Source organism: Rhea pennata, chromosome 2 (genome assembly GCF_028389875.1).
Source record: "Rhea pennata isolate bPtePen1 chromosome 2, bPtePen1.pri, whole genome shotgun sequence".
NCBI lineage: Eukaryota > Metazoa > Chordata > Aves > Rheiformes > Rheidae > Rhea > Rhea pennata.
Window position 1 is genome coordinate 150,798,225 of NC_084664.1, and position 26,121 is coordinate 150,824,345.

At 37.0% G+C, this 26,121-nt stretch overlaps 2 protein-coding genes across 6 annotated transcripts in view; one reads left to right on the forward strand and one right to left on the reverse strand.

Moving 5' to 3' along the window:
* COL14A1 (collagen type XIV alpha 1 chain) overlaps positions 1-2,697 on the forward strand; it is a 134,378-nt gene extending 131,681 nt beyond the window's left edge. For 2 of the 5 annotated variants that reach the window (XM_062570575.1, XM_062570576.1), the window contains 2 exons: positions 232-387; positions 1,771-2,697. In XM_062570575.1, the coding sequence (XP_062426559.1) occupies positions 232-387; positions 1,771-2,090 (476 nt within the window). In that variant the 3' untranslated portion in view covers positions 2,091-2,697. Of the gene's footprint in view, positions 1-231; positions 388-1,222 lie in introns of all 5 variants that reach the window. The other 3 variants (XM_062570577.1, XM_062570578.1, XM_062570579.1) reach the window with 3 other exon arrangements.
* A 6,344-nt stretch (positions 2,698-9,041) lies between these two features.
* Positions 9,042-26,121, reverse strand: part of MRPL13 (mitochondrial ribosomal protein L13) — a 34,368-nt gene continuing 17,288 nt past the window's right edge. The window contains exon 7 of the mRNA XM_062568409.1: positions 9,042-9,324. Coding sequence (XP_062424393.1) covers positions 9,300-9,324 — 25 coding nt within the window. The 3' untranslated portion in view covers positions 9,042-9,299. The remainder of the gene's footprint in view (positions 9,325-26,121) is intronic.

Below are 26,121 nucleotides of genomic sequence, written 5' to 3' on the forward strand. Positions count from 1 at the left end.
GTGAGGCCTGTCAGGAGCAGGGAAAATGCTGCAGCTTTTCCCTCTGCTTGCGCGGGGCAAGTTTGACCAGGCAGCTCCGTCCCCTCCGGTTAAACTAGCTCCTGTGAGTATTTGTGATGCTCTCCGTGCCGTGGTATCCTAGCACCACGCCTGTGGTACTGCCAAGGCAGCCTGAGCTCGGTGGTTTTTATGGAAGGTGCTGATCACCCTTCATCTCTGTATTTCATGCAGGACCTCCAGGCGAAAGCCGCACTGGGAGCCCGGGCCCACCAGGCTCTCCAGGCCCACGGGGCCCAGCTGGTCATACAGGGCCACCGGGCTCACAGGGTCCCTCCGGTCCCCCGGGGTACTGCGATCCCTCTTCCTGCGCCAGTTACGGTATGGGAGGTGAGTAGTTATGATCTCTGTATTTCAGGCTTCGGTATTGCTGGTATTTTCAGAGGTGGGGGAGTAGCAAGAAAATGTAGCATTTTTTTTCTAACAGCCAAAGTGAGCTGGAGGCTACTGATAAACCTTGCAATAAAATGTGGTAACTCCTTAAAAACGCACACATGTCCAATTCTTCTTGTGGAACTGCACCAAGAACAGAATGTGGCTGCAGTGTAGTGAACAGAGAAAGTCCACCATCTAATTCAGGCCTGTAAAACGGATGAAGTGTATTGGGTTTTTGTCTTGTACATGTTTGTGTAATTGTATGAGCCTGCTCCATCTCAACTGAATGTTCTGTGTGTTGAGTCCCCATCTCCTAATCTTCATGATGGCAGAAGTTTCACATTTGTAGCTTTTAAAACATGTTGCTCAACTTCCTCTTCCATGCGCCTCTGTATAGCATGAGAGCATGAACGTTACTAAACCTGTGATAGTGTAACCTGAAATGAGGCTGCACGTGTGTTCATCATTAACAGTGGACGCGATCTGGAGAAAAGGATTCTTTCTAAAGCTTTTCTGTATCTTACTTTTCTTTTATGTTATAGCACGGAAAGGCCGTGGGAGGAAGTTATACAATTAGCAAAAGTAATGTTGCCCAACCTAAAATTTAAATTCGTTTTAGTAAGGTCCTATTCACTACAAACGGTATGCACAAGCCAGATTTGTTTGATGTTTACAGTTTAATCTGCCTGTGATCTGATTTGTATGTTTTACTTATGTGAATGTTTTTGTTGTCGTCTCTTCCTATCCTTTTCTCATTTCCCTTCCCCGTTGTTCATTTTCCTGTTTTAAGGCCCAATCCCTTACAATGGCTACGAATCCAGAAGGTGAAAGGCTCATTCTGGTTCATTTCTCATTTGGCTGAAGGTCAGAAATGGATGCTGAACTGCTCTATGCTTTCCATCAACGATATTGACTACCACTAATGAACTTCTTAGCTGCTGTATATGCACTTAGCTTCCTTGCACTGCTAAAAATTATTGCCTGACACATTTTACCCATTAATAATATATTCTAGATGATAATTGGAATAAGCTAAAGCAGGCAGGTTGTGCAGTATATTACAAGTACAGTATTACAACTGGACACAGGTCAAATTCTGGTGGTGGTTTCCAACAAACTTGGCTGTCTGTTGGTGGGTTTCCAATTGCTCCAGCTTATTAATTTGGTTAAATGTTTTCACTGTTCCTTTTTGTGAATAAAGATGTGTATTTAAAGAGATACATATATATTCTATATACATATATATTAAAAAAGTCATTTTCCTAATGAGTGCTCTAATTTTCTACTCTCCTTCTCCTGTGTTAACCATATGAATACTCTTGGTGGTGGTGGGTTAAGGTGGATACGGTGAACCAACAGATCAAGACATCCCAGTAGTGCAGTTGCCACATAACTCCTACCAAATCTATGACCCTGAGGACCTTTATGATGGTGAGCAACAGCCGTACATAGTTCACGGGTCCTACCCCTTACCATCCCCATATTCCCAGTCCTATCCATCACCTCATCTTGCTCAACCAGAGTTTACTCCTGTTCAAGAAGAGATGGAAGCCGTTGAACTGAGATCCCCAGGAATTAGTCGCTTCACAAGGAAGATATCCAAAAGAAGCATCAACATGCCAGTACAGAAGAAGGCAACTGGAAAAAAAAACTCTTAATGAACTGATAAAAAGGGAAACATTTTATGTTTGTATGTTTGGCTTTTTGTCCAGGTGCCTAACCTGTCATGGAAAATGTTTACAGGCTCTTATGTTAATGGGAAAAAATGTACACAACCAGTTGACACAACAAATAATGGTAATTACCTTGCATGCCAGAAACTTAGTATGTTAGTGGGGTTGGTGCTAGATGATGATGAAAGGTCATTTGTAGATCTTTCTTTGGATTACTGTTCAATACACTATTCAAACTGTGCCTAAAAAACTGCATCAGGATAGTTGGTGTACTTGGGACAATTCAGAAAAGTTAATGTTTTGTTATCTGTGATTTTCCAACAGACTACATTCTGTTAGTCTTTGATAAAATTGCTTTTCTAGCAGAATAACCCTACTAAATTCACCAGCGAGAAGAAATCATAATCAGGATGTTTCCTTAAGCCCAGCTATTACCCTTTTGCAAAGAAATCTTATGTTAATGGATTTTTTTTTTAACCCACATTATATAAAGACACAAGAATGTTCTCTGGGAACACACTGATAATTTATTGTGAACCTCTTTAATTTCTGTTTTGTATGCAAATAAAAGTGGCAAGCTTTTATACGTTAACACGCTATTCCACTGGTCTTTAACTTGGAACAACTGTATTAATCTTCAGGGGGACAAAATGTAAAGAAAAGAAAATATATTTTTCAGCACTTCTAGACAGCAGTTTTATTTTAAAGCATCTATGAAAACAGTTCCAACATTTAGTTGAACCAGTGTGTAGCCTTACTTTAAAAATTACAGGTGAACAACTGAAAAGAGTGGATATGAAGCAATTTGCTTGTACGACCTATGGATATGACATATTGCATACTGACATGCCAAAGTAGTAGCAAAAGACTGAGAGGTATAGTTGCAAAGGCAACTTAGTTCATTGAATGATTGAAAAAACAAAAGAAAGGCAAACACAGCCCAGAACCACTTAATGAAGAGTGCAAAACAATTATGTTAAAACAAAGCAGGTACATACATGAAGAAGTGACTCAAATTACAGCTTTGAACAGCACTCCTGAGACTCATGATTGAAGCAGTTTTGAAGTAGAAGCTCCAAAGATGTACATGCGGTTAAGCTGAAGTTGAAGACTTGGAATACTTTTAATCCAGCCCTATAAAGAAATAGAGCGAGGTCAACCTATGGACCACGGCTTTTGCCTCTGGCCCCTGCCATGCTTAATCCCCCATGAAGAAGAGAGAGAAGCTGGTGTTAAGCCTAGCCCTCAGCCTCATTAGTAACTCAAACCATTGATCCATGTGATTAATACCCAGTGCTGCTTACACCCCAGGGCACTGTCCAGCTAGATGGCCATCTACCTTTCTATGCTGTACTTCTGTTTTCTCATTATTTCTTTCACTCCCAACTCCCATCATTTTAGTGAAAGAGGGCAAGAAAAAAGTTGGTGGAGCAAATTGAAGGTGATATTATTTCCTCAGCCTGACTTGTATCTAAAGGTGGAAAAGTATAAAATGATAACTTGATATTCCATACCATGATGTATGCACATAGTTGTTTTGAAAGCCTTAGTTAGGAAAGGCTTAATTAGGTGTCTTAAACTGATAAGAAAAGAAGACTTCTGCCAAGCAGTGGACATTTATTGAATGCTAATTCTCCTGGCAGTTTCCCTGGAGTTGTATAAATGAGATCACGAAGCTATTTCTTAATAAGCTAATTTACTAAGTAAAGAACGAGACATATATTGACCAGCTGTAACTAGTTTAGTGTTACACTAACAGAGTATAGTACACCACATCATAGCATAACATTAAACTTAAGGTCGATACTACTCTTGTGTGCTGAAAGCAGACACAATCTTACTGTCCTTACCATCATTTGTCTGCTTTGAATTCTCAGGAGTTAATCTCAAAAAGCATGCCAAGTTCACACTCGCTTAAGTCAGTCAGGGTTGTTTGGTTAATATACTCAGCCAGGCTATCATGTCTTTGTACTTAATTTAATCCCTTGAAAGCAGCCACTTACTTGCTTATTGTAAAACTATTACCAAAAGAAGTGTTTCTGCCTAAATGCCGTAAGTAAATAGCTGCTTGACTTTGCAGTCCTGTAAATAATCTAACTGTTCAACTAAAATTAGACTGATCGCAAGCAGTGGCAGAAGGAAGGGCTTTGAAATTCTCAGCAAGTAACGAAACTGATGGAGATATATTTTATTTCTATGAGACCTGGACGAGACTTAATGAACCCGAATAAACCCAGATAAAGCCATGTTTTCTAACATACATACAACCTAAAATACTGCATAATTAATTGGAAATTCAAGGTTAGCAATCTATATCATGCACAACACACTTTTGAAAACAGTAACATTTAATGCCATCCTTTAAAGGGTACAGATTTAGCACTAACCAGACTCATTTTGTTTCCCTTTATGATACAGGAATGGTCGGGTCTTCTGCTTACCTGTCTAATGCACTCAAATGCCCACCTCAATACATAGGAATTTCCAGCCCACAGATCTGCCTTTCCAGGGCAGTTTTCTCAGCTGCTTCAGAAAACACCCAGCAAGCCCACCAGTGCAATCCAGTTACATGAGTGCAAGTGACTGGCACTGCTGTAAGTGAACCCCAACGCTGCTACATGAGATTGCAGGATAATTCAGCCTGGAAGGGACCGCAGGAGGTCTTCAGTCCAGTTGCCTGCTCAAAGCAGTGTCTAGGTCAGAGCTGGCTGCTCAGGGCTTTATCCAGCCGGGGTGCAAAACCCTCCTGGGATGGAGGCTGCACAACCTCTCTGGGCAACCCGCTCCACTGTGCTCAAGGTGAAGAAGTTTCTCTTTATAGCCAGCCTGAACTTCTCTTGTTTCCACTTACCTCATTATCTCTTTTTCCCACCACACACCCCTAGGAAGAGCCTGGCTCTGTTTCCGTGATGATCTCCCTGCAGGTATTGAAAGGCTGCTCTGAGGGCTCCTGAAGCTTTCTCTTTCCAGGCTGAACATGAATGAAAGATGCTCTACTTCTCATTGAGTCTTTTGGACTGGGGGCATAGGTACTAAAAGAGCACATTATATTACTGTATTTCAGTATTGCATGCTGAAAGATGGTTAAGGGTTTTCCTACCAAAAAAAAAAAAAAAAAAAAAAAAAAGGAAAAAAGAGAAGAAAGAAAGAAAAGAAAGAAAGAAAAAAGAAAATCTTCCCAAAGTTCTCTCAAGAACACTTTGAAGTACATAGTGTGTGAGCACGAGTTACCAGTTAGCAAACACTACAGAAGGAATAGAAGAACACGATCCTCTCCAAGGCCAAAACCTGTATCTGTTTGAGATCCTGAGCTGTTACCTAAAGAAAGTGTTAACAGTAATACATAGTTTTCTCTCATCATCTGATTAGATACAGTGTCTTTAGGATGCTCTTAAAATAGCCCCCTCCCCCTATCTTTAACCAGATTAACCCCACTTTACAGATACTAAGGTGTCTACACACATACATGTACCATATGTGGAGATTCCTAGCATCTAAGTTAAATATAAATCTTTCATTGTAAAGTTAATACGGAGGTCAGAGTGCTTTGGATGGCCTGACAGGTTCAAGCTATGTGGGGGCACACATGTACACATGCGTGCATGCATGCGTGCGTGTGAAAGGATGTACTTCTGTTTTCCTGAAAAGTTAGATTCTTATAATAAAGTAACTGTTTTCAAGTCTGGCACATGTAGTTTAAATTCAGACACACATTAAAGTAAATGCAGGTTATGTTTGTGTCAGGTGATTAACTTACCTGCCTGCACTTGGCTGTGAACACCCAGGTGAACATAACCTGACTGAACACCCGCAAAAAGCCCCACATGTTTGGGGTAAATCTCCCAATTCCTCATGCTGAGACATTCCAGAGGCTCCCCCCTACTGTGCCAATTTGTCAGTTCGTTGGAAGAAACTCTGAGGATAGTGGTGGAAAAATCAGCATTCAAGCAGTTCTGCTGGAGTTGTCTCAGAAAGACTTTATAATTTGCAGCCTAGATGGGTCATCATGCAACCCCGTATGCAAATCTCAGGTTCCTGTGGGACTAGTAAGAGTGGCACGGAAGCAAAAGGGAGGTAGGGAAAGTAGCACAGATGCATTCGAACTCTACATAATAAGACAATTCATTGGTATTATTTGCTCCACATTTCAAATGAGCAGTAACAGCCTGAAATCACAGTGAAACAACATTTATAGCAGGCAGTTAGATAAGTATTTACTTAAAGGATGTCTATCCAGTGACTTAAACAAATGAAGGGATTGCTCAGAAGTAATAAAGTAGCAGTACTGGTTACAAATTTGTAGATTAATTTATATACTAAGGTACAAACTTAATTGATTTTATTCATTTATTTGCTTTAAATTTGTATTCATAGTGACATTTACGGGCACCTCCTAGTCAGAATGTTCATACATTCTTGTTCATACATTAACATCCTGCATATATCTTGGTAATAAAAAGTAACCATTAGGTGGGCACTAGCACATTATAAAAATATTATTCAGAATTTGTGTATTTGCCAAAAAAAGTAAGACATAGAAGTATAAGGTCAACATTTTCTCCAAAATTCAGTCACTGTAACTCAGATTTTTCCCACATGGCCTAATAAACTTAAGTTGCTGATTTTGAAACATTTGACATAGGATGAACAGCTGAAGCCACATAGATCTCACCTATAAAATTTATACTGTGTCTTTATTAAAAAACAGTCTATTTTTAATCTTTTTTTTAAAAAAAATTATTAACTAATTCTTAAGTCAGTAACCAAATGTAGTTAAGTCTGCAAACTCACTGGAGAGGTACCTTTCCTGGGATAAGCCCATCTGAATGCCAAGGAACTGTCTGATGTGAAAAATAGGATATAAATAAAACAATGTTTTTCTTTCTATACTATGTTTGTACAAAACAGATATAGAAAATACTCAAGTTTTCCTTAGCAAATAATGTAAAATTTGGACAATAACACATCCATGTTTTCTACTATATAGCCAAAAAGAACTGCTTCAATTTATTTACACAACAGTTCTGGCTGCAGGATTACCTATGCCAAAGACCAGTAACAGACTTCAGGAAAGTGATTTGCAGAAGCAAAATTGATTTTAAGACTTATTGTGCATTATTCAGCACTTAAGTTCAGTTTCATTGTTTTGTTTCCATAAGGAAATGTTGCTGCTCCATTCTTTAATACAAGTTAGGAAGGCATATTCTTCAGACTTGAATCAAAATCAGATTTTAGCTTGAAGGGGGTGAAGGGAAGGAAGAGCATCTCCATGTAAGCTGCATTTCCTGACTGCTACTTCAAGGAATTCTGTACCATGTTATGTTATCATCAGATCTATTCTCAAAGAGGAAGAACCAGTTAAAAAAAATATATATACTGCATAGTTTCCAAAGTATACTATATAACTTGATGAAGTTTTTTTTTTTCATCTACACTTTAAGGCACAGAGATTGTTATCAACTCTCAAGAGAGTAACATCTCCGTACCAAGAATGAAGTAGCATACGTATTTAATACTATTCAGCAGCCAGCAAAAGTAGAGAAGAGGCAACCCTGATGTTGTCATTCAGTGTTCTAGCAGTTTAAGTACAGAGCAGACTAACAACAGTCTGGAAAACAGTAAGACCTTGAAAAAGCAGTTCTGTTTCTGTTCATTATTTGAATTCCTTAAGAAACTGTGTAATGGAAGTGTATCTTTCCCACCAACATGGTCTCTTGTGTGGAGGCAGACAGGTTATGGAAAAAGATCATGGAAGGCTGAAGATGAAGTCAAGCATGACCATGCCCGAGTACAGTATCTTGTAGAGTTTATAGTAACGGTACATCTGCTTTGCTTGAATTTGTTAGTACAATTAGTCTACTCAGCCTATTGTTTAGGAACACTCCAGAAAACACTTCAGCTAAAATTCCATACAATGGTGCTTTTGTGAAATGTCCTTGCTCGCATCTGGAAGAGCTAGATTGTTCTCAGTGTAGCAGAGAACGTCTTGCCTCTGAAAGTCACGCTACGTATGTCCGAAACAGCCATCTTTCGGCATCTGAGAAACTCCAAATGCTGTAGAATGCTGCAATCTCTCTTCCCCCTAACAGCATAAATCTGTGTTACCTTTAGCTTCATTTTCAGTGTTGCAAACCCTGGGCACACTGTATCTGAAAGGTCAAACCTTCATGATGTAAACGCACAGATAGTGACCAAATATTTGCCCAACCATAACAAATATGCTGAAGTATAGGTAAAGCATGTCATGCAGAAAAGTGGTTTCTAGAGGAAAAAAAGTCATCTGAAGATTTCAAGATGAACTCCCACAGGATCTAAAAAATCCCCTCTAGAAATCTCACCACCTTCTGATTCCTCCAAGGTCCATTTTTTCATAATACTTTCCCTATAGCTAAGAGAACTACAGTATGCTTGAACATGAATATGAACTGCTTTCTCTGAGAAGCAGCATTGGTTTTAATATGATTTGGCTCTTGAAGACGTTTGTGATTTTCATCAATACAATAATTTAAGTAGGCATATTCATCTAAAAAGATATGGAAACTGCAGGTCTGCACAGATGTGCATTCAGCAGAAATTCAGCATTATTTTTACATGGTATATCCAGATTCTAGAAAAGGCTTTCAGAAGTGCACAAGGTTTCTTCCACTGAAGCATAGAACAGCTCAAGTCACTTGTTTTTGATGTTCCCTAAAGAGAAAATGAGTACTTCATGGACAGTTCCCTTTCTCCGACCTGACATTTTCACTTTCTCATTCACCAGATTGCCATTCAGCATCTGTTTTATCAGAGTACTACATCCGATTATTGACAGTCTGCTGTTCACACAGCCTCTGTGACCATAATTATTATTCACTACTCTTACTGCATGAAATTCAAGTTTTGCAGTGAAATGCCTTCATTTCAATGAGATGTAAACATCCATAAAAAATGCATCAATTCTGTAATAATAATAAGAGAAGAATTTTAATTATCAAACACCAGATCATACAATATACAGTACAGGTGTTTCAATAATGCAATATCCATTCTTAGCTGTTTTAGTTATGACAACTTTTACAATCTTTCCCCACAAACTTTGCTAATACCTGTCAAAAACATTCCATATAGAAGGGATGACTCAGAGACTTCCAAGTTAGAAGAATTCTTCTTCAAATGGGGCAGACATTCCTGAGAATAAGTTTTCTTCTTTTATTGTTACTTCCTTCGATAATCTTTAGGTCTAGAAAAAAAATAGTACTTGGTTACAAAAATACACAGAATAGAACGCTTTTGCTTTAAGAATGTAGTAACAGCCATAAATATTGTTATTTCCTTATTCTGGGTGCTCGACATTTTTGTGCTGCTGAATATTTTCTGGATAAAAACAAGTCTACTAACACACCTAAGAATTTACAAACATCATGACTAGTTGGTCAAGGTGTTCTCATGGACCACTTCTAGTTTCCTAAGCAAAACAAAAAGTCTCTTTAAATAAATGCAGTCTTACAATGACTTTAAACAGTATTATTAATTTTTCTCCACTTCTTAAAAATGAATAATCTCTGCAAAATGGCAGGTTTTAAGGTAACAGCATAGTCCACCACAGTGTTGCTAGAAAAATGAAACCTGATGACTGAAACCCCCTCCCCAATTCCTACTTTAATTTTTAAAATTTCTCCAATTCCTTCTTGCATCACAAATGTAGAAAACATTCAGACAAGACTGCGCTGTTTGTCATCCTCTGCAATTTCCTATAAAGCATATGTCGTACTCTCTGCCTGTCATACAGTCACTGGCTGGAGAAGGCACATTGTACCTGAACCCACAAGGTGTAAGATCAGACCAGAAGATACTTTTTATAAGAATGCTAAGTTCTGTAAGCTTATGTCCCTAACAAATCCTGGAGAAAAGTCAGGTGTCTGCCAAGTCACTTAAATAAATAAATAAATAAATAAAAACTCAACCACCACCACCCCCCAAAAAACAAAACAAACAAGCAAACAACAACAAAAAAAAAGAACAGAGCAGGCTGATGGTCTCTGACGCCTGGAATGCACTGGGTGCACGTGGCATATGCACAGCATGAACTAGCTGGTCTGCACAACAAACTACATCCCCAGCCACACTATCTGCCCTAAAACAACCTATTATAACTACAGAAGCATTTTATTCTTGGCTTTTCTGATTGCTTGTCTCATACAGAAATTAGGAAAGATGAAGTGAACCATATCTTCCATTTGAATTGAACCAGAGATGTAATCACAGAGGTTTTGTAAACATGTAATAGTATGAGAAAATTATGGTGGTGGATTTTCTGTGAAGCTGAATTAAAACCCAAGACTGGAATATAGCAAAAGCTGCAATCTACAATAGCAAACCAAGTTAAAGTTATGATGTTGCTAAATTTTATTATTAATTTTGTTAAGGCAGATTAAAAGCAGACAGCAATGGAAGTAGGGAGCTCACTGTGGAGGCAGTGTTCAGATCGTGGCGAAGAAGGCATGCAGAAATCTCTTAATTCCTTAATAGATATTAACATTGTAGGTTGCATATCTAGCATTTTTCAACTCATCATACTGCAAAGTCAAGTCATTCATGTCATTCTTCTACAGGTCTGTAAATTCTTACATGAAAACAACTCAGGAATTCAGTATGATGTGCTATTTTAAGTGCATGCCACCTAAAATTTTATGATTATATGAAACTAAAAGAGAAAAAAAATAACTTTAAAGACAAGCTAGTGTTCAGATTGTAATGATTTACAAAGCTTCTCTGTTTTCCCTTGAAGTGGTATATTCTGTATTAACATTTGAACTTGTACCTTTTTTGACATGAAACAACAACTTTAAGTACTGCACATGAACAAGGAAGTGCTTAAACCAAACACCATTGTTTACATACTTGTTTAATGCTGGACTCCAAACTCCACATTTGGAAAGGGAAGTCGTATTTCCTAGAGTCCGTACTTGAAATCCTCAGAAATATTCCACATTTTGTTACTCAGATCTCATCCTTACATACCAGAATATATATTTCATAATATTACACTGTTGGTGAGACATTAGGAAAGAGTGGAATTTTGAAAAATTTTCAGCAGTGACTTAGTAAAAGTTTTATTACTGCATCCATCCTGAACAGACAGACCACGCTGAAGGATTTTGAATATTACATTGTATAAATACAGATGTCTTGCAGCCCGTATGTATTACTCCTTTTTATAAGCCAATTCACATTGCTCAACAAAGCATTCTACGTTTTTCTTTGAATGGCACATTTATAATTTTAATACAGAGTGCTCCAAAGGTGACAGTTTCACAGTACTTTTCTCTGGGGTGTAAATTCAATTAATTTATTTTTATTTTGTGCTGCGTCCAATCCACATTTTAACCTTAGTGCTCGTTGTCTTAAAGTTGAATGCGTAAGACACTGGACTCTCAGTTTGCAGTCTTATGAAGTTAATGAAGCTTAAAAGCAGAATTTTCTGTTGAAATGCTTGTGTGAACAAATATAAAAGTTTTTAAAGCCTTTTCTAATGTCACAGTAGGCTTTTATGCCTACTGGTACTTGGCTTTCAGAGGCTACAATCTCTGTTTTTAAAGATTCCTTAGCACTAGGAAAGCTAAGCCTTGAAAAATATTACCTTTGGCAATAAATATCTTGTCAGAGGAAGAATATGAACCTACAAAAACCTTGTCCATTCCGAGAGAATTATGAACTACTTGTGAGCACCAGTGGAGAACTGCTCATTGATAAACCACATAAATCCCTGGAGGAGTGGTGTTCTCAGCTGGCCGTGCTTTCACACTTCCTCAGCAAAGCTGCAATTACTTTGCATTTGCAACAAAGAAAATGGTATCTCCTGGCAGAGATGGTTCAGAAATTTACCCAAAGGCAAGGCTTCACAAAGCTTCATCTCTCTCTTTCTTTTAAGTAATGTTCTTGAAAAAAATTGTCTGCTGTGTGTTAACAGCAGACCCCAAGAAGTAGGGGATAGAAAGGGCAGAATGAGGTAACCAGCATCTCTGAAATCAATGCTGAAAGGCGAAGTATAATGGGTTCACCAAAAATATGCAACATAAATCTGTGTAGCAGATGTCTGCCACCAAAATATGTAAAAAATGTTTGTCCCACTAACATTTTAAACTGTACATAAAAAGCATTTTAAGAAGACAGTCCAGTAAGTTCTAGGGAAAACAGCAAATTAAATCAGCTCTTTAATGTCCAATTATGCCATTCCTCTCATTTTCCTCCCTTAACAAAGACTTTGCAGTTGAGTAAAAGAAACTAGAGAGCTGGCTCTAAGCAGCAGATTCTGATTACAGATTTTAAATCTCTCACGTTCTGCCAACATTTTTCCATACTCGCTGATAAGAGGAATACAGTTGATGCAAAATTCTGACAATTCATAGTTAATTCCCACTGAATCAAAGCAGTAGAAAAGTTCACATGTGCAGTTCATAGATCAATTTTGCTATGGAAAATGAAACATTCTTAGTTGTCCCCACTGAACCTGCTAGTGTTTTCTACTTCCCAAAACACTATAGAATTGAATAAACTGCCATTTCACGTGGAAGCCAGCCCTACATTCCTGAACACACAAGAAATCAAATGGACCAAGATGATTTGCCTATTTAAAGCATCAACTCCTTTGTTCTGTTCCCCACTTTGAGAAAAAAGAAAGCCAAATCAAACCCTAGGGCACCTGCTAAAGTTATCTCTAGAGGCATCACCAGGCCTGGTTGAGTCTATTTCATCATCTGATTTCTCTTAAACATATATCTGAGCATAGCTCTTTGTAAATCAATACCCTGTAAAGTTTTCCTACCCAGATTAGTCAATGTATTTATAAAAAAAAAAAAAGGCCAATGATAGCTGCTAAGTCTAATAGTTTCAGCAAATATTAATCCATTCTACAGAAAAACAGTACAATTAAATATCAAGAGTCAATGTGCATGAATAAGAAGAACTTTTCTGACAATATCGCGTATTTTCTACCTCCGTCACTGGACTGTGGTCCTATAACACAACACCTCTAGGATCTGCACCATGCAGGATGAAATTCTGGGTAGTATTTACTCAGGAAAATAAGTATACGCAGAACGTAAGAGAAAACAGAATTGATAGCAGATTAACAAAACTGAACTCTTACTATTATTTTCAAAATAGAAAATGAGATCATGAAGAAAATCTTTACCCCAAAAGTCTTTAAAATATTATATCATTCTGTCAAACAGATGTCAAGATTAGAAAACATAAGTTCTAAACTTCTAATTTGCCTACTTATTTCTTATTCCAAGTATCTACAGATTCAGAATAAAATATTAATAGAAAATGAAGGTGAGTCTTCTGAGTACTCTGCCACTTGGCGAAGCCAATTCTGCCTGGTCTACTAGTACAAGCTATTCCCAGTATGCCACTTAGTGAATACAGAGAGATCATATGGAAAGGGAATTGCGAACAATCTGTGGCCCATGAAGACCCTATATGCAGTATGTAGACTGACATGTTCTGCGGAGCAGAGCAGAGAGGAATGGGATAACTTGTTTAGAAAATTAAGAGAGATTCATATTTTAAAGGACCTGAGCCTGCTGTAAGGCTTTGTAAATCCAGATATTCTTTCTATATCTATTACTTGGATGTAATGAAAATCTTAGGCTAATTGTGGACTGTACAAAAACTCAATCTATGAACAGACTGTCAAAGGCTGAATCTACAACACTCACAATAAACACTGAAAATGTTGGTGGAACTAAGAAGCAAAGGAAATGAGCTATTTAAACTTTCATAAATAATGTGCTATACTTAGGGGATTCTGAAGACACCCTGTAAGTTAAGGTAACTTACAGTGAATAAAAATTAGAGCAATTAGTGAAATCTCACTGAAACACAAATCTGACTTATTCTCTCTCAAGATTAGAGCTATTCCAATAGATTAACAAATTTATATTCAAAAGATAAGGAGGAGATGCTACATTGGGAGTACAGATGCTTCAGATACCATTAATTTTAAAACAAACTGAATTTGGTCTGTTGTAACACAAAGAGGCAACTTATAAAATGTAGCAGTGTGTGAAATTCAGAAAGACACTGAAGAAAGAATTCACAATGGCAAATTAGTTTAAGGAGGTAAGTCTCTTCAAGCCATCTCTAAAGCCAAAGAAGAGAGGCAGGGCTTCCCCAGAGTACCTTAAGTGAAGGTCCATTTGTATTTATTCCAAAAGGGGCTTGAACTTCTTGAGTAAGACTGAAGTTTGGTGACCACATACTTTAGAAGAATAACTTCAGCAGCTTCCCTAACAATTCCCATCAATCCCAAAGCACACCAGTTTCTGCAGCTGCATAAGAAAAAAAGGTTGTTTTTAATATAGGATGGTTTCTTGATTCTCTTTATTCTGTTGCTAAAAAAAAACAGACTACAGAAAGGCAGGAAAAGTGATGGAAGATACTTAAAACCTGCCTTTTTGCCAGAAGAAATGCTCATCAAGCAATGATCTCAGTCTCTGAAAATCTCAGATTGCAACTACAAATTAACAATCCAAACGGACCGATTAGTTATGGCTATGATGAGAACCACCCCAGCAATATTCAATATTCTTCTTCTACATGATGTGAAATGTGGTCTTCGTAAAGCGTTTTCTCTTGCCAAAGTGGACAGAAAAGACACAGACCCATTCCAAATGTTAAATGTATTCAACTTTCAACTCCTGGAGAGAATATTTATTTTCATCAAGTCTGAACAGACTTGCCATCTTTATTAAATTCTTGTCAGCACATTCCAGTAAGATGTTTCCCCTTGCCTAGCAGCGTTTAGTGGAGCAAAAACATCCTCCGGGGGAAAGAAAAACCAAAAACAAAAGGGGGATGTCATTCTGTTTGTGAAGACCAGATCTAAGTATTCACCAGTATATACTCTAGTTTCTGCCTCAGTTTCAAAATATATAAGCCAACTTCACAGCTTCATTTCTATTTGAGGGAATCACTTTTTAAGAGTTACCACAACAGACAGTTGAAAAACATTTCTTACCTCAAATAAATGAGGCTCCAGTGTAATGTATGACATAATTGGAAGACTGAAATGCTGTAAAGGACTGTGAAATAACTGCTTTATATACTAAGTGGGTAATTTTAGAAATATTTTCTCTTCATTTTAGTAACTCAGTACTTCAAAACTACATATCTTAACTCACTTTACTGTTTCTTAGAATGTCTAAATGCAGTGGGATTCCCTGTAATGCTATAATAGATAATAGATTTTGCTCTTCCTTCTTCTCTCCAAAGAACAAGTTACATGCCTGTGACTGTTTTAAGCCACACACTGCTGATAAAATACCACTTGAAAACATGGCCTTCTCATTTTTTAAAAAATAATCATATATCCATAAGCTATCTATTCAAAACAGGTTTATCATATATATGTTGCATTGTCCTAGATATTTAAGAAATTTAAACAAGACCAAATTTAATGGAGTTGTTAGTCATTTCTGTGGTGGCAGGAATGTATTCATGATTGCTAACTAATTTTTGTAAAGCTGCCTCTACTAAGGAATAAGACTATCAATATTGCAGCAGTAGCCTGTCAATGCCTGCTCCTGACTCAGCAATGCACACCTGGTTTGAAAGCTCTGAAGATCTCAAACTGCATTTTTCTCTTCACCTGCAGGCAATCTCAACACTGGAGAAGGTGACCCAAAGAGACAGAGTTCCCTGCACACTCTGCAACCTCACTACCAATAAGACAGACTGTTTGGAAGGGATTTAGCCTTGTGTTAGCCCTGTAAACAGTCAGTGCCTGAAAGCTAACTAATTAATGCTGTACAGAGATAAACTGACACAAAATGAAAAAAATTCCAGACATTAAAAATCTGAAATAAGTTGACTGCCATCCTGTGTTAAAGGCACATCCATCTCTTCTCCTATCACAGTCTGTGCAATGCTCCACATCACTTGTAAATTCAAAAATTTCATGCCTAGTAGGATTCCCATTTTTATGTGTTATCTATCAAAAATAAACTATCAGTCTTACAACTCACAGTTATCAAAATGTTTTAAGATTAACTTATGCCAGAAGATTTTAAGTCTCTAGCAGCTGCTGAGAGAGACTTTTTTCCACTGACTCTTGTTAGTTCTTTTTTAAATATACCTCCTTCCTGCACAAAAGCGGACAGTTCTCTACACAGCTGAGTGAGCAATGCTTCAGGACAACTGTGTGCAGTTTTACAGAAGCTCTGCATGATTTTCCTATACAGATTTTAAAAATATTAAATTACAACAGGGCTAAAATTTGGAGAAATTTGTGTGTTTTTCGGATTTTCAACCAAAGAAATGTAGTTAAAATTGTCTTACAATACTTCTAACTTACTTAAAAAATAATTAAGTGGTTAACCAGTGCTATCTACTGGCTCATAAATGTGTCTAAGTGGGTTTACAAAAAACATGGTTTCTAACAGAAGATGACAGATGAAGACCAATTAGTGAAAGGATCCTGTGGACAGATCATGCCACTTAACATCTTGTCTTCAGTCAGTCTTTGATCCAGTTACTGTGAAATAGTAAAAACATTAGATCTGCATTACTGTAATGGTCATCTTCACATTTAAGAAAATCATAGTTACAGGAATGTGGCCTTATTGCTAACTGATGACAGTACACTGAACACAAACGAACTCCACAGCCACATCTTTCACGTACTCTTAATAAATTACAATACTGTATATGTGTTTTTTTTAACCTTCTGCAGTATTAAAAGGTTTCAATTAATTTGTTTTTGTACAAAACTGCTACATAATACATGTGGAATTGAAACTGTGGTCTATATTGGCATACTTCTTTAAAGATTAACTTGTAATTATAAACATAAAATTTCAAATATCTTAAGATTCATTTTTACAGACATTCTTACAAGACAGGCTTTTATACTGAACTGTACTGAAAACTCCAAAACAAAAGGAGTACCTGTATTATTTTTAGGCACACTTCATAAGTTGAGCCAAAGTTGTAGTACACGCTTCAGAGGACACAGGACCATGATGAAAACGTAGCTTTGCAGGCTTGCGAGTTTTAGCAGACTTTGGCTGAACAGCCAATTTGTAAAGATGTATTATGTCAGCATCTTACTAAGTATTAATAATTACAACTCGTCATTTTTGAAATAGTTGTCTTTAAACTTCAATTGAGTTGCTTCTATATACTTTTATAAAAATAATACCTAGTTTGCAGCATGCTTCGAATTTTCTTACAGTTAGCTCTCCTGCATAATAAAAATGGCTGTAGAATAGAGTTCATTAAAAAGACTTCTAGCAATTTCAGACATAATTAAATCTAGAAGCAACCTAACTGTGTCACTGTGGTGCTCAAGCACAACAGCCTCTAGCTCAGATGGAGGAAAAGATACACTAACATGTATCTTTGGGTTGGACTAGATGATCTCTAGGGGTCCCTTCCAACCTCAACCATTTTGTGATTCTGTGAAAGTTAAGAGCTGTTAAGGTATATGCTAAAGGGGATTTCTGAACACATTTCATTTGTTTGACTAACCACACTAGTAAATCAAAACCCAAGGATCAGGCATGGCTATCATTTTCTGTAAGACCAAATTAGGCAGTTAAGCTCAAATATAAACTGAATTCGGGGCTGGGAGGAAATGATTTGTTTTTTATACTCAAGATATACCTCCAATTCTAGAGTAGTTCTAGGTCTCTGGCAAAATAATCAGTGAAAACAACTAATGATATTAAACAACTAATGATATTTAAACTATCATTAAACTTCCAGTAACTACCACGTTGGCCTGTTCTAAACTGTGGCTCAGTTTGGACAAAAAAGGACCTCTTCCATAGTGCTATAGTTCTCATGCAGACAACTATGTGGCTAAAAAGCATTTCTGCAAGAATAGATTACTTAGCATGGAGAACTGGTATAAACCACTGTAACAGAACTAACAAAAGATGGCTCTGCTACGCCAGTACCCCTATCATGATGAACTTTTTATTGTACACGCAAAGCTTAAGATAAATCTTTTATGGTCCTCAACTACAGCTCAGGCTTTTCCTGTGTAAAGAATTCACCTATTTTAATAAAAAAGTGCCCATAAAACAATTTATTTATAACAGTGCAAATATGCATTTAGGTATTCTTGGGTTTGAGACTAACTTTTAAGTAGTTCAGGAATCATACTGGGATTTCAGCCAGATTATGTTACATTGTAATGAGCCATTCTTAAACCTTACTAATTTTGACCTGGATTACATGAACTTCATTTATAAGCTTATTTAAGTTAAATCAATACAACGTATATGAAACAGGATCTTAGCAAACGATGCCTGTTGCAAGCGGAAGGGTCTTCCTTTAGACGACATCTTAAAAATCAAATATATTCTACTAAAAAATGTAGGGCCATAGAAAGAATAGCACTGTTCACTTGACTTTGTCCAAAGAATAACAATATTCATCATATAAACAGAGAAGCTGGTACAGGAATGGCAAAGTGCCTTCCAGACAAAATCACCACTATAAATAAATAAATAATAATAAAAAAAAAGTAAATGTAACTATAAGTTTATAGAACGTTCATAAAAAAAATCTAATTTTATTTTCATCAGAGCAAGTAGCTCAGCAGTCTCGCATACACTCTCACATTGTTTGTCAAGTTCTCGTTAACGTAGTTCGTACTTTCTCACATGTGAGATCAACAGATTTTTAGGGCTGGAGGGGAAAGTAGCTTTAGATCTTTCTTTTTGAGAGCCTCTTCAGCCAGCTGAACTCACAGCACCCAGTTAGCCATTTATGAAATCTCTTACCTTCAGTAATACCCTGGCTACGATGTAAGCTTCCCCCAGTAAAGAGTTTAGGAATCGCTTGCAATGGTGTGTTTTATGTATGCTAGAGAAGAGGCAATAATTCACTTTAATAGGCTAAATGCTTTAAACATAGATTTGTCAGATTTTTAACATTATTAAGCCACTGAGCCATTTAGTTTACTATCCAACTGCTGTCTGCAGTTAAAGCCTAATGTTGCAGACGAGAGCAGTTTTCTTCATATGTACTTAACTGTGCAGCGTTTTATCCATGGGAATTTAGAGTCAGCTCTGGCACACTGCAATATGAGACTCAGTTTTGGTTTTCTGTTAAGATAAATTCTGCATGAAATCGTCATTTTTTAAATGTACCTACCGCTAAAAAAGTACCAATGATAGTTTATAAATTGTAATGGGGGTTAATGATTTCCAGTTAGTTACTGGAATTCCTATTGAGGGGAAAAAAAAAAAAAAAAAAAAAGCCAAAGAAAATGAACTTCCATCCTCAAAGAGTATGTTGGAACAGAACTGTGTTATATTGGCAGCATAACCTTTTCTCTGTCTCTCTAGTTTCTGTTTTTAGGAAAAAGTGGACTTGCTCAAATCTTACCAAAAAAAAAAAAAGTTTGTGTTGGCCATTTCTTCTCTGCATGCTGACACATACCAACCCTGCTTTGTGAGAGTATGGAAAAGCACACAAGCTGGAGAAACAGTATTTATTTCTACTACAGAAATACCCCAAGGCCCAAGGAAGAGCCAAAACACTACTGTGTGAGGTGTTTTACATATACAGTTCAAAACCCAAAGAACACAGACACAGTTTGCAACTAAAAAGGAATTAAGAAAATGACTAGCGGAATATGTTTGTTTCAGCATAGAACTTTTAAACACTCATATATAAACATGAAATTGTCCTTAAAAAGTAGCTCAAGACCCTACCATCTTTGGCCGAGATCTTCACAGATTGCTTTCTGAGATTCCTCAGATAGCTCGAGTAATGGTCCTCATTTATATCTCATATATCTCACAGTGATTTGTATTTTATGCATCTCATAGTGATTTTTCACTTATATCTCATACTTTGTTCCTTGTAGAACAAAAAGCATTTTATGCTTTTTTTTTGTTTTATTAACTGCAAGTGTCCTTTTGTGTTGGCTTCCTGTAATGTTATCTGACGAAATCAGCAGATCAAGAACTTCATAAAGTAAAACTGCCTGTCACTGTTGCCTGCAACAGGGTACTGAAGTGTCCTGTTGCTCAGCATATTGGGAACAAACAGTGCCACAGCTGAGACTTTGCTTGTCATAACTAGGACTCTGCTCACCTGAAACAAATTCTGCCTTCAGTCTAGTCTCCGCCACCTTCTCCCTCAAAGCAAGATGTAGAGAAGAGGGCTAGAAAATCAGGTAAGTTACTCAGAAAAAATAAACATTAAAAATGTATTTGGTTTTCTTAAATTAAATTTCAGAGTTTATAATAAAGTTTTAAAGTTTTTTTAAAGTTTTTTATAAAGTTTTAAAACTATCAGAATCATTTAATGACTCCCTCCTCCCTGCCCCCAGGAAGACAAGCAAGAGACTGTCTGACCTATGGAGAGGCCCGTGGAGAGCTCCTGTTAAGCCTGGCAGCAGAATAAGGCACTCCATATACACACCAGCAACAAACTCTGGGCACTCCTAGAAATCGGACTCTTGCTTTATTTCCTTATGGGAAACTCTCAGGAAGGTAGCCTGGAACAACACAAAGTTGTCTTTCTATATATTTGGTAACATTCTGATTTAAGTGATTTTAAACTACACCTTCAAAGCAAATTCCTGCCTTTAAAAGAGCGCTGTCTATAAATAGTCAGAAGGAGAATTTTCAGATATTCTGTACTGGGAAAATTTACATTGATGTAAATCTGATCTATCCTTGCTTTTAGAAGCAAAAACAGAATTGTCCTTTTAGTCATATCTGCCTGGAGAATTCAATTATGGTTTTTGTTTAAAGCTCTCATTAAAAACATTCTGTTTGAAACCCTGAAAAAACTTAAAATAACAGATTCATTCACAGTAAGAAGCCACAAATCAAACTCAAAGGAGCAAGTTTTTGATTCTTCCTCCCCTCTAAACTCATCTGGATAGAGGTAATGTAACTTTAACTTCCTTGAACCTACACATTTTCGCACCACAGTTGTTTCAGACCTCTCCATCGAGGATCTAAGAGGTAAGCTTTGTACAGTTTGGGAAGTCAACTGGTTCAGGTTAGGGGGAAAGGAAATGTCTCTCACGGGAAATATTTTGACATTGAATTCTCTGTTTTCATGGAGCAGGATCCAACTTGATGTGGCCGTCTGTTCCAAAAAATACAAGCTATTTGCTAGGTTTTCACATTGGACCTCTGTTTTTACTAAAAAAATATTTCTCCATTTTAGTGGTCAACTTTGATTTGTGTATTTGTCTATAGTGCGTCAGATTCCTATTACCAGAAAATGAGCCCTAAAAAATATAGAGTTACTTCAATAGAAAACATAGGTAAAATTCCAATGAGATCACCAGCAATGTTGAATGCATTATTTTTACTTTCAGAAGGCAATTATTTGCATATTACTTCATATTAAGAGAAAAAGGTTTATTTCTTCGCAACATTAGTAACTTTTTTCCATGCACCTTACCTTTATATCTGTATTTTGACCAGTTTATATTCAGTGGGCTACATTCTATTTCTTCTACTGTGACTAAGTTTCTTAGGTATAAGCTTTGACATAAAAACTTAAACATTAATTTTAACAAAACAATAGAATTTCCCTGTATTTTAGGTCTTTAAGTACTTTTAATCAAACTATGCTTTTCATTTGAACCTTTCCATCAAAAGATATAGCTATCTTTAAAGAGCTAATATTAGCTGATCTTGTTTTGTTAGGGAGGAAAAAAAAAAAAAAAAAGGCCACGTGTCCCAGAGATTCTTTCTCAAATTGGCTCCCTATTTTTTTTTTTTTTATCATGCTCACAAGAATTTAATTCTCTTTAACTTCTACCCCTTGTCAAGTACAGTAGTCAGCAGGTGTGAAATTTAGTGGAGGATAGACAAAAATCACGTAAGTCAGAATGACTTATTCAAACCACATGAAGAGGTGAGTTTTAGAGTCTTTCTGTATCCTTCATTTTCTGTTTATTGTAGGCACTACTCCTACTGCTCAGAAGCTAACTATGGGCCCTGCAGAAACTCACAGTCCAAAACACATACAACAATAAACATACAGCCTTTCAATACTCCAAATGCAGTTCACATGCAGACACAGAGTCAAGGAAAGGCTACTCATTTCAGTGCCATATGTTCTCACCCAGACTTTTAAGGTTCCAGTACAGACTAACAAATAAAGCCAGAGGAAAAGGCAAATCGACCTAACACTATTGAAAACCTATGTTTTTGGCTTTTTAAACATGGCTTATTAAAATTTTCATCTGTTTTACTATGTATGCTTGTTTACTTTCATTATATATATACAGAATCATAGCATAATTTAGGTTGGAAAGGGCCACAGAAGCTATCTGCTCCAACTTCTCCCACACTCAAAGCAGGACCATCTCCAGCATTAGATCAGGCTGCTCAAGGACTCGTCCAGTCAACTTCTGGATACCTCCAAGGCTGCAGGTATCAGGCCTCTACAATCTTCTGGGCAATTGTCAGTTGGAAAATCATAAAATGACTAGGAACTTAACAGAAAGTCAGTTTTGCATTTGGAGATACACATACGTTCCTGCAATATTTGTATTTCAAGATCTACTGAGTCTTGAGAATATTTGCTATGAAACAACTGATGTTTCCTTCACAGTTAAAATGCTTTCAAAAAAAAAAAAAAAAAAAAAAAAAAAAATCAGGCTAGATGGTTGAGGTTTTTGTTGCATTACAAGTTGTAAAGAATATCAGACTTATATAATCATACTTTAATTAGCATCTCTTCAGTTTGTTGAACAAATCTGCCTACAATATTTTATTCCATTTTAGACTCATTTTTAAATAAATCTTTTACTCTATAAACATTAAAGAATACGTAAATGCTTAAACCTTTGTTGCTTCTGTTGTCTCTCAAAGCAATAATACAAACACTAATTCTTCCATGAGCTCACACACACTAATAAAGTTCAGAGCACAGCAGAGCCTATTATAGCTGGGTAGTCCTACTGCATTTCTTCTAGTGCTGTCAATGCAAAACTGTCTAATATCAGACATTCCAGCTGGCAATCTAATCTGAGAACAGTTACCATTACAATTCACTTCAAATTCCTTTTTATAGGCTTCTTCTGTGCTCTACTTATCAAATCAGAAAGTTATTTTACAAACTTGCTCAATTCCGTATTTTTTATTTCACAACTAAGCTGCTCTATTCCTGTTGCTGTAACACTGTGAATATTGTAGAATCACCATAATATATTAGATTCTCTCTGTTAGGAAAAAGGGAAAAGCATTATGATCTCATTACTTCAAATTAGAAACTCTGTCCAGCATCAAGAAGTGAGCAGAATGTTAAATTAAAATTTATCTAGTTGACACTAGTATCTGACACCCAAAGTAGTCTGAGCGCAGGCCAAGACACGAAGCTGAGATCGCAATGCTGAGTACAGTGACGAGCCCTATGGCTAGCAGAGAGATGGTAGATACTCATTTTCATTCTTAACCTCTGTACAAGGACTTAACCAATCCCTGAGTGCAGAGAAGAAAATGCGACTAGAATCCAAGAGTTGTATAAAGCAAAGGTATGGCTGCAGTGCTAGGAATGTCCACTTGCTTTCAAAACAGGTCCCTGCTAGAATAGGTGACTGAAGGAAAATTTCTGGCTCAGCCTCTCCCCTCAGAGAAAGCCCTAAAATTTTTCCTCTCTTTCTCCCTGTTCTGCTCATAGCCCACTAACTCTAGTATTAATTTGTCTTCTAATGCTCTTTTGTTGCAGAGCTTCTATTATGTTCACACCTCGGTCCACCTATTCCCTGCTTCTTCTCACCAGAACACCCACTTGAGTTACCCCACTGTCCTACAGAAAAAGCACTATCGTCTCCTCTGTTGAAAGCACCAAATCTGCTGCAACTGCAGGGCTTCTAAGGCAGCAGCAGATATGGCAGTCAACCAGTCAGGTAAGCCTTTATGTCTCTCTTGTGAAAAGCACTCCTCAACCTCCATGGCTGCCAGGGATTAAAAAGAGAGAAAACTCACACATCACACTGTACACAGATAGCATTTTTCAAACGTCTATGAGGACGACCCTACAGAGCAGAGAAATAGGAAAAATGGGTACACTTTTACTCAATTCTTTGGATTCCTCTGAGTGAATGCCTCCAACAAATGAGGAAGGGAATTCTAGCTTCAGAAGAGTTTTCCTACTTGCAGATTTTCCCAAGAATCAACATGCTCAAGTAGTCTGCTCAATGCTAACATGAAGCTATTAGGACTTAGATTGACAGCAACGACTAAATTAGATGGAATCAAGGTTTACTTATCCCCTAACATATAGGGCTATCTGTCAACACAATCAAGGTGGCCTAGCACTAAGATGAACTCCAGCAAGACTACAGCAGTGCAGGAGTGCAAAGGAAAGCATTTCCGAATCTGGCAGTGCAGCACCATTCCCTTCGACAGCAGTGACACTCTCAATTAGCTAGTTCAAGTTAACTGCCAGATTCCTGTTTAATAGGAACAGTTCAGTTGTTTCATATAACAATCTTCATGAGTGTTGGTACTAAAGTTTATTATATGAGAGTATATTACAGCATGTGCAGTTTATCAACTTTAATGCACTGTAGAATTCTCGACTTTTCTGTAGTGTCCGAATTAATCTCATAGAAGCTACAGGCAAAAGGATCTCAGCATTTTCCACTCCATCCAGTAGAGGGGATAATCTTGCCTTTTTAAAAAACAAAATAGCAACGTGTATATCTGAAAAAAGCCAAAACCAATCTACTTGTTTCCACCCTGAAGAAAGGGTGAGAAAACAGATGATACCTATTAGTCTTGTTTAAGGCATTATGGGGCTTAGCTCCATTACAGGTGTGGCTATACTAATGTGCCTCACATTATTCTACTTCTGCACAGAATTTATTTTAGAATCACTTAGGAGCCTAAGGACACTTGATTTTTGAAGTAGTGTTTAAAAGCATGACCCACATTCACGATAACACAGGAAGATCATGGTACAACACAAATAATTTCATAAATCCTCTTCTTTTTAAGCTGTCCGTGTCCTTTCCCCATTTTAGAACAGCAAAGGCTAAGTCAACTCACATTAAGCAAGCACTATATCACAACGGAGTGTCTGGATTCGGATGCCTAAACAAACATGCTCTTTTTCTTTTTTGCATACTCCTTTTAAGTGCCCTCCATACAACATTCACCAGATGTTTAAACTTTCTTTACCAAAAATATATTAAATTCTACATACTGAAAATGAACGGAAGAGCACAAGTCATCTGTATTAATTATCTGGCAGACTCCAGATCAAAACTCTAGTCTGCTTGCTTAATACTTGCAGTTATTCAGGTTTGACATTTAAAGGAAGCAGAGTATTAAGACATTAATACATTTCAAAATTTATCATCAAAGGGCTGCTGGAAACTTTCTAGACTGATGAGCAACTATTCATTTGTTTAATAAACAGATGTAAGATCTGCCATTCTAATTTGCATCAAAGTTCCATCAGCTCCGTAACAGAGTCACAGGGAAAAGAAATAAAAAAAATAGGGTAAGTTCACAGTAATATTTAGGACTTCCTGGGTCAGGAGTCACATTTAGAGAATCATATTAAATTGTTATTTATGGACCTACATTTCCTTTTTTTGGAATCCACTTAAAACGTTTACTCAGCACTGGTACGCTGACTACCAGACAAGGCAAATATCCAAATACACAAGAGCAAAATGGTGTGCATCTTTAATAGTCACATAATGTAGACCCTCATGATATCTCATGCTTCACTAAGTTTAATTACTCAAAGCAGAGGAAAAATATTCCGTAAATGAAAGGTTTCATACCCCATTTTTAATATTTAGCATCAGTGCAATTCAGTATGAATACTGTGTGGATGTGCAAGCATAAATATATATTATATATAAACACAGAGTTCTACTCAGTTCTTTTACTTAAGTCTAGGACATTCATCTAGTCTAACTTTCTCAAGCTATTATGAGGATTTACAAGCAAAAGCCTACTAACATTAAGAAATGTCACTAAAAACAATAGAATCAATGGAACGTTGCTCCATTTTCCCTGGAAAG